At 36.3% G+C, this 15,524-nt stretch overlaps 1 protein-coding gene across 3 annotated transcripts in view; it reads right to left on the reverse strand.

Annotated features, from left to right (window-relative positions):
* The window catches only part of orc3 (origin recognition complex, subunit 3), a 12,915-nt gene extending 6,125 nt beyond the window's left edge, over positions 1 to 6,790 (reverse strand). The window contains exons 1-16 of one of the 3 annotated variants that reach the window (XM_046855747.1): positions 6,646 to 6,790; positions 5,893 to 5,947; positions 5,594 to 5,688; positions 5,359 to 5,503; positions 5,165 to 5,269; positions 4,908 to 5,059; positions 4,642 to 4,778; positions 3,521 to 3,680; positions 3,332 to 3,445; positions 3,090 to 3,223; positions 2,178 to 2,241; positions 1,814 to 1,930; positions 1,624 to 1,703; positions 1,222 to 1,355; positions 778 to 866; positions 584 to 681 (exon numbers count right to left, since the gene is read on the reverse strand). In XM_046855747.1, coding sequence (XP_046711703.1) covers positions 584 to 681; positions 778 to 866; positions 1,222 to 1,355; positions 1,624 to 1,703; positions 1,814 to 1,930; positions 2,178 to 2,241; positions 3,090 to 3,223; positions 3,332 to 3,445; positions 3,521 to 3,680; positions 4,642 to 4,778; positions 4,908 to 5,059; positions 5,165 to 5,269; positions 5,359 to 5,503; positions 5,594 to 5,688; positions 5,893 to 5,947; positions 6,646 to 6,669 — 1,703 coding nt within the window. In that variant the 5' untranslated portion in view covers positions 6,670 to 6,790. Of the gene's footprint in view, positions 1 to 583; positions 682 to 777; positions 867 to 1,221; positions 1,356 to 1,623; positions 1,704 to 1,813; positions 1,931 to 2,177; positions 2,242 to 3,089; positions 3,224 to 3,331; positions 3,446 to 3,520; positions 3,681 to 4,641; positions 4,779 to 4,907; positions 5,060 to 5,164; positions 5,270 to 5,358; positions 5,504 to 5,593; positions 5,692 to 5,892; positions 5,948 to 6,386; positions 6,616 to 6,645 lie in introns of those variants that run through there. The other 2 variants (XM_046855746.1, XM_046855748.1) reach the window with 2 other exon arrangements.
* Between the last annotated feature and the right edge of the window lie 8,734 nt (positions 6,791 to 15,524).

A 15,524-nucleotide genomic window follows, 5' to 3' on the forward strand; every position in this document is an offset into this window, starting at 1 on the left:
GAGTAAATATGTAAATATATTCATATATTTATATTTACAGTACAGACCAAAAGTTTGGACACACCTGCTCATTCAAAGAGTTTTCTTTTTTTTCATGACTATGAGTCACACTGAAGGCATCAAAACTATGAATTAACACATGTGGAATTATATACACACACACACACACACACACACATATATATATATATATATATATATATACACACACACACACACACACATTTAGAAATATAATATTCAGAAAAATATTTTATATAATAGCTATGAAATAATCAATGCTCTCGAAGAACGAGATAATCTTTAACTAAGAGTTTTGCCCAACATTTTAATGTACTGTGATATATGACCTATAATTTGTGTTGAAGGATTATTATTTCAGGTAATTTAAAATACCACCACCATCCCATAAGTCCTGTCATATTTCCCCAAAGACAGCCATTGCTGTTTGATCCTTATAGCTCTTTATTTCAAACTAATATTACCAAATGTAGCAAATATAAAATATATATAAAACATACAAATATGTTCATCCAAAGGCTCTTCTTGACAGTCAACTTACATAAATAAAACTGTTACTAACCTCACAAGACCATCAATAACACCAAGTGCCTCATTTCTCAGCACCTCAAACGGACTCATTTTCTTCGATCTTCTAGTGCTTTTCATCTCCATAAGAGTCTAGAAAGAAAACAGACATCATTATTAAATATCCACCAAGGATAAGTAAGATAATATTGGTCCAGGATATTTTAAGCACGCTAAAGAATCCCTTACTTTTTGAAGTTGGAAGAGATCAGTTTTCTTTTGAAGATCCTTGCCAGGTGAATTAAGTTCCTCTTCATTTAGATCCTCTACAGACATACCTAATAGAGAAACAGTGGCTTTTTATTCAAACCCAAACCCTACTGTATATATTATGAATTATTGATAACTGATATTATCTGGGTCTGTAACACAAATTGCTAGAGTATCTAAAACATAAGATCAACAGACAAAAATTGTGTCCATGTGGAGCCAGAGTATATAGCTTAAAAGGATCCCTGCAACATATTCACAATATGCTCATACAGTGGCCCAATCTAACAAGTGTCACAGACTTCCTGAGAATATATGGTAAGTGATGGTTATTCTACTATTCCACTAAAACAGTAGACCTACCAAGTGCACCTATTTGGTTGCTATCTGTTCAAAAAGTCGATACAATATATAAAAACGTACTGTCCAACTGTTCAAATTTGACAATGTAGTCCTCCAGCTGCTGCAATGCACTTCTCATTTTCTTTGTCTTCCCAGGTTTAAGAATGTCTGCACATTTTCTCAAGGTTGTCACAAGCTCATCCTTTGCAAGTAACCTGTGCAAAAACCCGTTTCAGTTAAAATTTATGCGATACAAATATAACAAAACACACCAACATTAAATCTAAATTTTATGCGACATCTTCAAAATTAAACTGGAACATCACTACATTTTCCAACCACATTTTTATTTTCAGTACACAGAAAGTGTTCGAATTGAAATATCATATTAGAAAGTGATACAAAGAGAAGATATCTGTGCTGCTCTACACAAATAAGATTATTTCCTAAATAAATTCTTTAAAACACAGTATATATTGTTACCGCAAAAGCTGCATAGCAGATTCATATTCATTCATCTCCCATACATTCTTCTCAAGACAAGATATATGCAGCTCTCGTATCTAAAAACACAAACGTTAATAAATCTACAGTAGTAAAAGTAACATATAATAGCATTTTAAAAGTGGATTTATGTATGAGTAAGCATAAAAAAAAACGTTCAGGATCTTACTTGTTTGCCCAGAGGATACTTTGGCAGAGATGAGGTTAGTGTGTGCAGACAGTAGAGAATAGGATAGTAATTCTTATGGTAGTTTCTAAGATCCTTCAGTAACCTCTGACATACCACCTAGAAAAGACCCAAATGATGCTATACTTAATATTATCTTTAACAGAATTCATAGAACAAGGAATAAAAAAAAAATTATAATAATACATGTTCTATATCAATGAATACATTTATGGCAGTAATCACTGCAATCTACAAATAATAAGCACCAAAATTGATTATATAAACTGTTCACACCACAATGTATAGTATTACATAAAACACTACAAGCAAATGAACAATTATTGTATAAGCACTAAGAGTATACCTTTACATGTTCATCATTGGTTAGGAGCTGGACCTGTTCCTGTGCATCTTGTGCCTCTACATATCTGAAATAAATGCTAGAAGGTCAGATAAAGTCCTGTCCCTTAAAACAGCGGTCCCCAACGTTTTTTGCGCCACGGACCGGTTTAATGTCAGACAATATTTTCACGGACCGGCCTTTAAGGTGTGGCAGATAAATACAAGAAAATTAAAATGATATGACCGGCATAAAAACTCATTTTCTAAATATAATAATAAACGTGAATCCACTGTTGCTTTTTGTTAATTTTGCTCGCTTGGGGGTTTGAATTTAGCGGTAATGTATTATGTGTTAGCGGCCGGAGCAGCCCCTTTAAGAAGGTAGCAAATGGAGGTAAGACATGACCGAGGCATCATGACATGCATCAAGAGTGAGTCATAGACAGATGTGGTGGAGAGAATCCGGTAATTTTCTAAAATAAAACATCGGTCAGAATCGGAGAATAAATAAAACAGACATAATGTGTTATGCATTCTTTCTGTGCGGCCCGGTACTAATTGGCCCAGGGGTTGGGGACCACTGCCTTAAAACATGGGCCATGAACCAATAATGGGCCACACAGAAAATAAAATTTTTATTTATTTTAATTCCATTTTATTGACTTTCGCATATTTTGAAAGATGCCTATGCCAATTTCCTGCACTTGTTTCAGGCGCAGTTATTTTTCTATGCACGGATAAATTAAGGTCCCACTGATTCTGCATTATATGAGTTGTTACATTTTCATTACATGTGTAAAATGTGTATGTGTTGTGCAACTTTTTTTTAATACAATGATTATCTAGATAGATGTCATGTACAATGGAACATTTCGCCTTTTTTTTTGCTATTTTGCAAACCCTTGCTTTCCAGGGACTACAGAAAATGTGTCACCTCATGAAAGACGGAAGCTGCCGAACCATCTCCACATCTTGATGGCTCAACTTCTGTACATAGACCAGAGATTCCTTTTTCGCACAGCAGAGCACACTGAGAGGCTCCGAGTAGAAGTGCTCCAATAGGGCCAACTGCGCAAGAGTAAGCATATTTTCTCAACACAACATGCCTTCCCCATAGGCACAGTAAGAAGTGAGAAATCATAAAGCATTACACAGTTGGTTGTTGGATCGGCTCACCTGCATGCCTTTTACAAAATTGCGGACTGAGAAGTCATGGTATAAGAAGATGCTCACTAGCACCTGAATAACTTTACCACTGAGCTTGAAAGGAAAATCTGACGTCAAAATTAACTGCAAAACAAAAATCATCATCATCATAATCATCTTTTTAAACAACAACAAAATAATAGTGTCAGTAATTAATACCTTGTCAATAACAGTTGCAAGGTGTTGGGTACAGGAGAGTGACTGAAAGAGTTCAATGCACAGCAGAGAGGACACAGAGTGGGGTAACATGTGCTGAATGGTGCTGGGAGATGTTGCAATGCCAAAGATGAAGATCAATGGTAGCTCCCGGATGTACCGACTGTTTGGAAAGAGATTTTTCGACATAAATTATTTGATCAAATGCACTACCTCATTTTAAAGTAATATTACACAAAGCGAAAAAATAGGGGGGAAAAAATGCCGGATTGCAATCAACCTCACAGCATTTGCTGTGTAAATGTCACTGGTATGACATCTGACAGGATGTGAGAAATAGACTTGTCTACTAATTCACTATGATTAGAAATGCCACAGTGGCATTTACAAGTATTGACAGAGTGTGAGGCATTCTACTCGGTGCTGTAAATATAAGTCACTTTTGTGCTTGTAATGTCCTGTATTCTCAGAGAGGGACAATGGTACATAATGCAGTAAATATAACTATGCCCCATGGACAAGAAAAAAATCTATTGGCAGTTATTTTGGGATGAACCAAGGACAATATACTAAAAAAAAAATCTATGCAGCAATAAAAAGAAAAAATTAATATTTTTTTTACATAGCCATTAGTCCAAGAGCAAATCTTTTGGACTAATGGGTACATGTGTATTATGTTTTACATGTCTATAAATGTAAAAATAAAGCACCTAAAAATAAAATATACATCCTATATAAGTATTTCCTTTTTTTAAGACACATGCAACCACAGACTTGCTGTAATGCAGATACTACTAGCATCCCTATACACTAACAGCTTCTAACAGCTAGGTACAAACTTCTTGCAAGAACATGCCAAAAAAAAAAAAAACATGCCGACCTTGGCCTTTGTAAAGAACAATTTCAGATTATTTGCATCTTGTTGTCTGTAAATTGTTGTATAATTAACATTTATAAAAGAATACACAGAAATGTGGACGTGGCATGCTGTTAATTTTTTTTTTCACCGATATTTTATATAAAGCATTACCTACAGGGTGTCCACAAGGTAAAAAATAAATTTCTGGTATATCAAAAATAAACAAAATACAAGGAACAATTATAAATAACACAAATACATTTACCTGCAGATAAGTATAAAGTCCTGAAGAACATGTGAATTAAAAGCTTCAAAATCTTTGAAAATCACCAAAACTGGTGGACTCTCTGAATAAGAATTTCCTGAACTGGATTTCTTTCCTGGTGACTCCACATTGTGTTTCTGTAAGAAGCAGCCACAAATATAATGGGCGCAATGTGCCAATTAGAAAAAATTATTATGCTAATATTAGCACTGGTAGACACAGCAACCACCAGAAATAATAACGTTAATTATATGACATTATCGTACCTTAGCAACAGTCTTATACCACTGACAAAGTGCACTCATTGAGCACGATAACCTTTTTTGGGGTAAAGATATACTAAAGTCTTCCTCATCTTCCACTGATGCAGCAGCACCCATCAATCTTACTAACAGTCTCTGGATCAAATTCTTCAGAGCTGTGTGAGCACAAGACAGTTTCAGCAACAAACTATTTAATTTTATATAATACAGGCACAAAATTAATTTGATTGACAAATATAAGAACAAGGAAAACAGCACACTTGCACATTCTTTGGCCTGTACAGAAACAGCAAATGGGGTTACAGACTTCTGTAAGAGGTCAGATAGGCTCTGAAACGTCATGTCATGATCTGGTACATTTACACCTAATGGACACAAATGTTAGGAGAAAACTAAGTGTCATTACAAGTCTGTACTTTTAAAGTTAATAATATATAAAATATTGTGCACATACCAAGCACCAGGGCAGCTGTAGGTATTTCGTTAGCTCTCATAAGAGACGCCCAGTCATTGACATTGGACTGGAAGTTTAAACTACATTTTTTGATGAATTCTAAAAGACTATCCAATATTTTCTTATTCAAATCATCCTGCAAAATCTGTTTAAGAGAGAACAGTCAGTTTGATTGGAATGATAATTATAAGTGAAATGAAAAGTATGCAGGGAAGCAGAGATTTAAACCACAAACCTCTGTGTCTGTTTTAATCTTCTCCCAGAGTCTTTGGCAAGTCTTAAAGCGCTCCTTGCTGTATGCACAGTCGCCATTTTCATCCACAAAGTAGTCTTCTAATCACAACCATGACAATTAGAAAAAACTGTAAAACTTAAATCAGTAAAAACAAATAGAAAAACTAATTAAGTTTTTTTAAGTAAAAATAAATAAATAAATAAATAAATAAATTGCATAACTGCTTTATGCAGATAAAAACGTCACCAGGTTACCAGTATTTTGAAACAAATACTAATAAATAAATGTCCTCCACTTACCTTCATGTGCAATTCTTTTTCTTTTCTTGGAACCTGGCTTGAAGACAAAGCATCCCTAAACATTTAGAAAAAATGAGAGAGAGAGAGAGAGAGAGAGAGAGAGAGAGAGAGAGAGAGAGAGATCAAAGTTACATTTTAGTCAATTAAAATTAAAATCCAGGTACTGAAAACACAAAGCAATGGATATAGCTGCATTACATATAAGTTCCTGGCAAAAGATATTTGCTTGTAGTTGTCAGTCATTCTTAGTCTAAGCTTGTTATTGGTATAAATTCATTAAATCAAACATTAATTGTGTCACTACTGTATTTTGGCTTGTAGACAATGCAGTAAACTGGAAGTAGAGGTAGCTCCACCTTAAATTATTTTAAACAACATAATCACTTTAAGGGTAAAATTGTTCATAAGGCTAATATCATTAAACAATATTTATCAATTATTGTTTTTGTACAAACAGGCTGCATGAATGAAGATAAAAGCACACTGACACATACTGCATGTGGACAATAAAGGATTATTATACTCCAAGAAGACTGAACACGTTTCCTCTACAGGCGACGGTACAGTAGTTTTAAGGTGGACCAGAGAATTAGAAAAAGAATCGGTCTTTTTTTTTTTTTAGCTTCCCTACAGAGCCCAGTCTCGCATCGGCAGCTGCGATACAATTAAAATGCTGTGAACTAAACCACTTGTCCCAAAACTGCTGAAGAGGCAAACAAACAAACTACCTAAATAAAACACTTAAAACTTCACCTTTGATACTGAAGTAGTCGCCATGGTTTATCAGCCTGATGAAGAGAAAAAACACGACGTCACTTCCGGGTTTTTTCCCGCTCTTTTGACGTATACGCTATGACGTGGGAAGAAAAGATGGCGTCTGAAGATGATGAATGGGTAGCAATTTGACTTTTTTATTTATTTATTAATTTTTTCGGTGGGGGGGATAAAATATCCAGCTAACTATTGAGCTTATACTGTCAGACTTGTAGTTAATTTAAAAGAATTGCGTTCTTGTGGTTGTGAGAAGATATTCGGCTTGTTTTATTGGCTGTTTGCCCAAAGGGTGACATCCAGCTTTTTTGATTGGCTGCCTGCTTTGGGGAAGATATTTGGCTTTTTTGATTGGTTGCGTGCTTTAGAAAAAATATCCAAAAATATCCGACTTTTTGAATTGGCTTCATGTCTTAGGGAAGATATTCAGTTTTTTGATTAGCTGCCAGCCTTGGAGAAGTTATCTGTTTTTTTTCCAATGGCTGTGTTCTTTGGACAAGATGTTCAGCGTTTTGATAGGCTGCATGCTTTTGGAGAATATAGTCGGCTTTTTTTGATTGGCTGCGTGCTTTATATAAATTATTTGTCTCTCTGATGGGCTGTGTATGTTGATTGGCTGGGTGCTTTCTTCAGTCTTTTGATTGGTTTTGCCCTTCATGGGGTAATATGCATCTTTTGACAATGGTCGATTTCTAAACACATTATATGCGTCTATTATATGGATATACCTTTGAGTATTGTCTTACATTGTCTGTCTTGTCTTGTCTAGTCTGTTTTTGTCTTGTATAGACCAAGCTGACTGTATAGTTTCATTTATGTCTGTACTTTGATAGTTACTAACAGCTGGAACCAAATACCTTGTGTGTGTCAACACACTTGGCCAAAAAACCTTATTCTGATTCTGATGCAGCACATCTCGCTGCACATTATATGAAGTGTGCACACCCATATATGGCTCTCTGAACAATGGCAGAGACCTATTTAGAAAATTGTATTTTAAATATGTTATAATGATATCATATCTGTATTTGATATTAAAGGTTGGCTTTTAAACGAAAATTCCATAATCCCATAGTTATTAATAGAGGTAGAGGCACCGATAGTTTACTGACGGCAACAACAATCAGCTATCAGCAAAAATCCACACTGATAGTTTTTCCGGCTTCCAATTCACTGTCATTAAGAGAGCGGCCTCTAGAGGCGAATCTCTGAGTTGTCTGGTTTTTTTTTTTACACGCGAGATCAACTATATTATATTTATTATTTATTAATAATGTTTATGAATATATTCATATTTATTTCCTTCAGCACATTTTCATGCTTCAGTATTTTTTTTTAAATAAAGTCCAGTACTATTTTACATGGAGTGTTATGTTTGTTTTTTTAACCAGTTTCCATTTAACTGGATTAACTGGTTATGGCAAGTACGATCCAACTTAGCTATTGATATCTGTAAAATCCAAAATCAGTCGACCTCTAGTTAGTAACATAGCCTAAATATTTATTAGATTCACCCACCAACCATATGCATAGTAATGAATGAAAAAAAAATAAATGTCAAGATAGTAATAAAGCCGTTTTAATAGGCTATATATATCTCTTAAAAAGTAATGCTCATTTGTCTGTACGGTATATAACAAAAATATTCTAGCATTAAGAGACATCATAAATACATTTAAAATCATAAAATCTTCAAAATAATACTGATTTATTACTACATGTAATTTTCTGTTACAGACAGACCCCCCATTAAAGACAGAAATAAATGTCACCCTCACAGAAAAAAGTCTGGGAACCCCTGTCTTATACAAAATTTAGTTTTGTGGGCTTTTCTCTAAGCAAGTGCAGCAAAAAGCATTGAAAAAACACAGCTCCTGCACCCTACTGAAATCCTGAGTTTTGGTTACTGTCTGTGTGAAGTTTCACATGTTCTCACCATGTTTCCATGGGTTTCCTGCTTAGATGCTTAGATGTTGACAGGAGCTCAGTTTTCCAGTTTGATAATTCCCACACAAAGATGTATGTAGTCACTAACAGAAGAATGGACTGAGTGTGCTTAAACAGAGGATTAAAATACTTTGAATATTTGCTTTATTATTCTCATGTTTTTGTTTGTTCAAACAAATTAAATAAAGCTGGAGTGCATGCAACTAAAGCTACCAAAGAAATCTAAAAGAACTAAGTTCTAATACTTAAAAAGGCTTTTAGCAAAATAATACAAAAGGGTCAGTCTTGGTCAAAGAGCTTTGAAAAATAAACTCATTTACAGAAAGCATTCAGGTTACTTTTATTGAATATTATGTGGAAGACATATACATTACTATACACTACAGTGAAGTAAAAAATAAATATATACTTAAAAAAGAAACAAATCCCATAGGGATATATCAAAACATTTTTTTCAGCATGTGTGTAAAATATTACATTTAGCAAATGCTAAGCTTTAAAAGAGAACTGACTTCATAAATACAAATATGTTTCTACATAACATTTAACCCTAATGTACATAATGGTATCTCAAAAATGTAAAATCAATATTTTGTATAAGAATCTGTCTTTTTTTTTTCAGTCTTCCCAAATCAAATGCTTGAAAACCTCAGACAAACGGTTAGCTGATGTACCTGTCTGCAGCATGTAACGTTATCTAATCCTGAGTGCAAAACTCTGAAAAGAGACAGAGACATCAGTCTCAAAGCCAGTCATCAACTGCACAGCCACTTTTTCAGGATGACCGTGGGCCGCATGTCCTGAAGTTGTTTTAGCAAAAGATCAGCACCATTGGAAAAACTTCCGTCCATAACAATCTTTACATTATTGACAGACTCGAGCTTGAGGGGATTTCTGAAATTAACCATATTTTGGTCCTCATCTTTCTTCAGAAACATAGAGTTTTTATAGATGCTATTAGAAGTTTGATTCTTTTGTTTTCGTTTTAATGGTTTCTCAGTCCAATCACTTTCAGTGGTTTTCCTCTTAAAAGTATTTGTAGATGGAGGCTCTTCAAATAATTTTAGTATTGATGCCTTAAAGCCTAAAGGACTGAAAAGCTTTTGTGCAACTCCACTCTCTGTCTGCTCTTGGTGATGAGCAGCAGAATTTGATGTAGATTCTGAAGCATTTGGGACATTATTATCATCTGTAGTGTGTCTAAGACTTTGTTTCCGTTCTGGATTCACTATTAGTGTCTGTTCTGACTTTCGGGGGCGCCCTCGTTTGCGTTTGATTGGTATTGTTTCAGACGAAGAGTTCACAAAAGCCAGTTTCTTCGTTTTATGAGAAGCTCTATTTGCATGCTCTAGAACCTGGGACTGAACTATGTTCACAGGATCGGCTTTTTGCTGAGGTTCATTTTTTTGTACGGGTTCAATAATTTGCTGAGGATCAGCCGTTTGTAAGGGATCAGCCTTTTGCAAGGGATCAGCCTTTTGCAAGGGATCAATCTTTTCAGAAGGATCAGCATTTTGTGTGTGATCATCCTTTTGTGAGGGATCAGCTGTTTCCTCAGGATCCGCCTTTTGAACAGGATCAGTATTTTCATTGAAATCAAACTTTTCGATGTCAGTGTTGTCTGATGAAATATCGTCTGATTTACTTCCCTCTTTGTTCCTCAATCTTGAGTTTTTCTTACAAAATATGAAATGGCTCCTCTGATTCTCAATGTAGCGTTCTGAGAGACCATGAGTGGTGTAATGCTGAACTATATTCCGCTCAGTACTTGAGACCGAGTCACAGCCCTTAATCATACATGGGTACTGTAGTAGAAACTGCCCAGTGCACATTGCCGATGCCTCATCCATGGACTTCAAAGTGGGCTTTCCAAAGCATGTCCAGTGGTTACGGGCTTTTTCCTCTTTTTTCTTTACATTTTTCTTTTTTAGTTTGACCTTGTTACTTGAAATATTCTCCTTTCCGTCATTAGGTTTTGTGTCCAGCGTTTTTGCTGATTCATCAGGTTCTGACTCAATCTTTTTCTGTTTAATGGTTTCAAAAGTTGTTTGATGTTTTTTCATGAAGTGTCGTAGAAGATTTGACTTTGTAGTATAGACTCGGTCACAACCCTCATACTCGCATTTGAATGTAAGGTCAACACTTTCAAAGTCTCCATCAGCAGAAACTCTTATTGCTTTGTGGTCATTCTTAATGTGATCAATGTATTTAAGATGACATGTGAAATATGCAGAGCATTTTGACTGATCACACTGAAATTTCCCTACCTCGATACCTGACAGCAAAGCACTAGCTTTCTCCAATGTGCATCTGTGAAGCAAAAGATAATGTTTGAGTAGGCTTGTAACTTTGGACACAACTTTTGAGCATTCTTTCACTTGACATTTGAATTCATGAACACGAGCAGACCCATCATTATGATCAGCACTACTGATTTCATTTGCTTCTTCCAAGATATCAGACTGATGCATCGCTTTGTAATGCAAAATAAGATTTTGCTGTATGGAAAAAGCTGCTACACATCCTTCATGGACACATCGGTATGGTCTATACAAACTAACGTCTTCACCTTCATCAACAGAATCAACATTAGCCACAAGCTTTTTGTGCATTTTTTCTTTCTTGTGGGATTCCAGCTTCTCCTTAGGTTTAGCCTTTTTTGACTTGTTTATTTGATCAGTCATGCTTTCTCCAACATGTGTGGATGAGGCATTGGCAACTTGCCCCAAAGCACAGTGTTTGTCAAGAGGAATAGAGTTTACAACTGACAGCTGATTAAAATCTATTGTTGAACTCTGCATACTTGGGCTGTTTGCAGGGTGAAAAGGACCTTGCAACGGCTTTAAATCATTTTCTGATATTAAAATAGGACCTGGATTTTTTGGTAACATATCTGCTGCTGGATTTATCACACTACTTATTAGAGCAACTTCATTAAGACATTGCTTTTTTCCTGCAAAATCTGCTGGTTCAGTCTTTATATTAGTACCTGCCGTGCCAAGAGTTACACTTGGCACAGACTGCACAGATGAAAAGCTGTTAGGCTGAGGGCTGGCAATGTTTTTATTTGCATCATTTGATGCAGAGTTAGATGTTTTTGTCTTTCTACTTTGTCTGCCAATTTTTAATTTACATATTTCCTCCTTTGACAAATGATGTACATTTTATAGTGGATTTTAAGGCCTGTGGTTCTGGTAAATGTCTTTGAGCACAAGTGACAAATGTATGGTGAGAACCTGTCTGGGTCTCTCTTCAGTTCATTTACTTTTTCCTCAGTGTATTCATGTACCCGGATTAGGTGTTTAAATAAAGCTTCCTTTGTCATTGCACCATAGGCACAGCCTTGTTCTGTGCATTTGAATGGTTTGAGAATATTCTTCAGATCATGGCTTTCTGCTTGGCTTTTAGTTTTATTACAGATCTTAGTAGTAATTGTTGTTTCAGTGACAGCCATAAGATTTTGCAAAACAGGTGGTCCGACTTTTAGGGTGTCTTGGGGGAGTCCATCTACCAAATCTAAGCGCTGTAATGCCCGTTCAATTTCTAAAATGTTGCCATCTTCAGCAGGAGATGTAGATGATTGTTCAGATTTTAAGTTCCTTTCAGTACCAGTTTCTGGCAAATCAATCATTTTTAAAGATGGCACACCAGATGAACTTTCACTCTGATTTTGTGGGGCTACGAAAGGACTTTCGGATGTGTCGCCAGATGACAAATGGCCATTTTTAAGACTGTAACTTGGGCTATGGATGTCTGTAAAGCTGCTACTGTCAAGGACATTAGATTCTGACTGCTGATGTACAAGCGACTGGGAATCTTGCTCATGCATGTCAGTTCTCTGCAAAGATATTGGGATGGTTGCAATATCTGGATCATTTAGAAAATCAAGAAAAGACGTAGGCAAATCAGCAGTTAGGTCAACTTCATCTAAAGGTTTGCACTGTGAGCGCTTCGATAAGTGTCCTCCAAGGGACTTGGTGCTGGTAAACTCCCTGTAGCACCTGCAGCAAATAACTTTTCCATCCTTAATTATTGCAGGCCACTTAGTTCGCTTTGATGATCTAATTTTCTTCATTTTCGTGATGTCACCAGGACTTGTAACACTCTTATCACCACAAGAAATGTCTTCACTAGTCACCGGTGACATTTCTTGAGCAAGTAAATCGTTATTCTGTTCATTTTCCATTGTTGTAGTGCTGGCATTTGAAACAGAAAAACATTCCGGTTCCTCTTTGCAAATAGGTGACACAAAATGAGTTGGACTTTTAACTTCTGATGAGAATAGTGGATTGGCATCACTGACAGTATATTCTTTTTCTGGCTTTGACAAAGGTTGTACTGAAGTGGAACAAGTCTCTGCTGGATAAGATGGAAAATATGGATTGAAATTCTGTTCTGATGCACTAGCATCACTAACATCAGGCAAAACAACACTGCTATCGTTTTGTCTGATCTGCATGTATCCAAGTTCTTCACTGGAGGCCATTTGAGATATCTCACATGTCTGGTCACCATTAAGAGCATGTAACACCCTTAAAGAGCTTGAAACATATTTAGAAGCTTCATTCATTACACTTGAGTGTGAATCTGTGTTTCCTGTTGATGTGTTTCCATCCACAGATAAAGAAGAAGCATAATCCATGTCTCTTTCTGACAGTAGATCGGTGTGTGATAGGTATAATGGATAAGACTGCTGTAAGCCATCAGGTACGACCATTGGAGAAAAGTGATTCTGCAGAGAGTAATCAGAATTGTATCCATCAAATGAAGTTGAAGTCCATGACTGTGTCATCTGTGATTGCATTAATGGTGTTTCATTTTGTGGCGTTTCATTTGAAGCTCCTTCAAATTGAGTGCAAAACTTGGCACCCAGATTTTGTGCATTTACAGGACCAGAGAGATGTGGAACAGCATCTGCAGCTGTACAGTCTGGTTGAAGCTTCACCTGTTGGATGTCTGGATACTCATGGGACATTGCACTTGTTGAAGATTTTATCCGTTTCTTTTTGGGTGTCTGAAAATTTAGGTTTTTATGGTCAGATTTTCTTGCAGCAATTTCTGCAATCCTCTTGTACTTCCTGGACAGTTTCCACTCCTCAAAAGCTTCTATATGCACATTTTTAACATGTCTTGACAAACTTTTCGAAGTGCTATATTTACGTGTGCATGTCTCAAATGGACAGATGTGAATAAGATTATCTTCACCATTTTCCAGATTTTTTTGTGACATTGACTGTGCATTTGTTGAAGTTCCATTTTCTAAATCAGGTGTCTTCTGAACAGTTGTGAGCTTTTTAGAAGTAATGCAAAACAGCTTTTTATCTTTCAAAATTGTCTGAGTCGTATCATCGGTCTTCTTAAGAGCATTTATGAAAACGGAATCATCATACTTGATTGGAATAGGCATCAGTTTCACATAGCACAACTGAAAATTAATCTGGTTTGTAGACTCAACATCAGACTGCATCACACAAGCTGCGTTTGGAGTCAAAGTCGCCTCATTAGTTTGTGCAACAGAAGGGCCCCAAGCTGGTGACTGGTCATGTGTGACTGATGATTCACTTGTGCAAGATAAAGAGCAATCAGGCTCCTCTACAGAACCATGAGTAGAGATTAAGATGTTCTCATCCACAGGTTTCATGTTCTGCATACTAGAATCTTGTGGAACATCAATGGCTTCATTTGACGTTTGTTGTATGCTAAAAGAATTCTGGGTTTCTGTCTCAGCTTGAAGGTTTAAACCCTCAACGTCGGCAAACTCTGACTTCATGTGCTCTTTCTGATGTAAATTCAGCTGAGATAGTGAATAAAATATCTTGCCACAGTTATCACTTTTGCAAGTGAATGTAATGTAGTGCTGTGCTTCATGATCATAGAGCAAGTAAGCTTCACCAAATACTCTCCCACAGTTTGGAAACACACACTGTGCCTGGAATTCTGAATGCACCTTCCTGTGCATGAGAAGTTCAGCATGCGAGTTAAAGCTGCATTTGCATCCCAGCTGAATGCAGAAATACGGCCTCTCGCCACAATGCATCTGCAAGTGATCGTTTAAATGAGTCATATTAACAAACTGTCGACGACAATACTGGCAAATTGCTTTCTGGCTTTGTACTTCAAGAAAATGGGTAGCCTCCTCTTCATTTTTATGAGCCTTAACATGTGCAACCAAATTTCTGAAATATTTGAATACTTTCTGACAACTTGTAACAGGACAAGAACAATCTTCAGTGTTTTCAACATCACGTACAGGGTTTCCTCGTTTGGGAGAGGATATTTTAGGTTTAACGTTTCCAGCAGTGCTAGAATTAGTGTTTGAAGTTCCTACAACGGATGACACAGGAGACACGTTCTGCATAATTTTTACAGGAGATTTACTGTAGTCTTGTTTACTATCAGTCAATAAGGGTTCGGCAAGACTTAATTTTTTATCTTTTGCGTTCATAGCAGCGAGCCGTTCTTTACACGACTGTTTTACATGTGATGCTACATGAGGCTCGAGAATTGCTCTCGACTCAAATGTCTTAGTACATATTGGACAACGGAAAATACCATCTTGAACATGCTTCAGTGCATGTTTTACTATCCTGTGCCCAAGAAACTCCTTATCACACAGTACACAATACTGCATATAAGCTTGCCAGTTGCGAAATCTTGCAGACACAAATCCCTTTTCTCTTAACTTTTTCATTTCCCTCTTTTTCTTTCTCTCAGCTTCAATGCAACCAGCATCATTTGTTGGACTAAGGGTAAAATCCAGATGTTTGAAATCATTCTCGTCATCATCCAGCAGTCCTTCATTTTCCTCACTGTCATTTAATTTGTCAATGGAGCACACAATTGATGCTTCCTCCCCCATTAGACCAAGGCAATGGCGCTTCAAAGTTTTCCAGTCCCAGAATTCAGGGTCAAAA

The sequence above is a fragment of the Silurus meridionalis genome, chromosome 8 (assembly GCF_014805685.1).
Source record: "Silurus meridionalis isolate SWU-2019-XX chromosome 8, ASM1480568v1, whole genome shotgun sequence".
NCBI classification, from domain to species: domain Eukaryota; kingdom Metazoa; phylum Chordata; class Actinopteri; order Siluriformes; family Siluridae; genus Silurus; species Silurus meridionalis.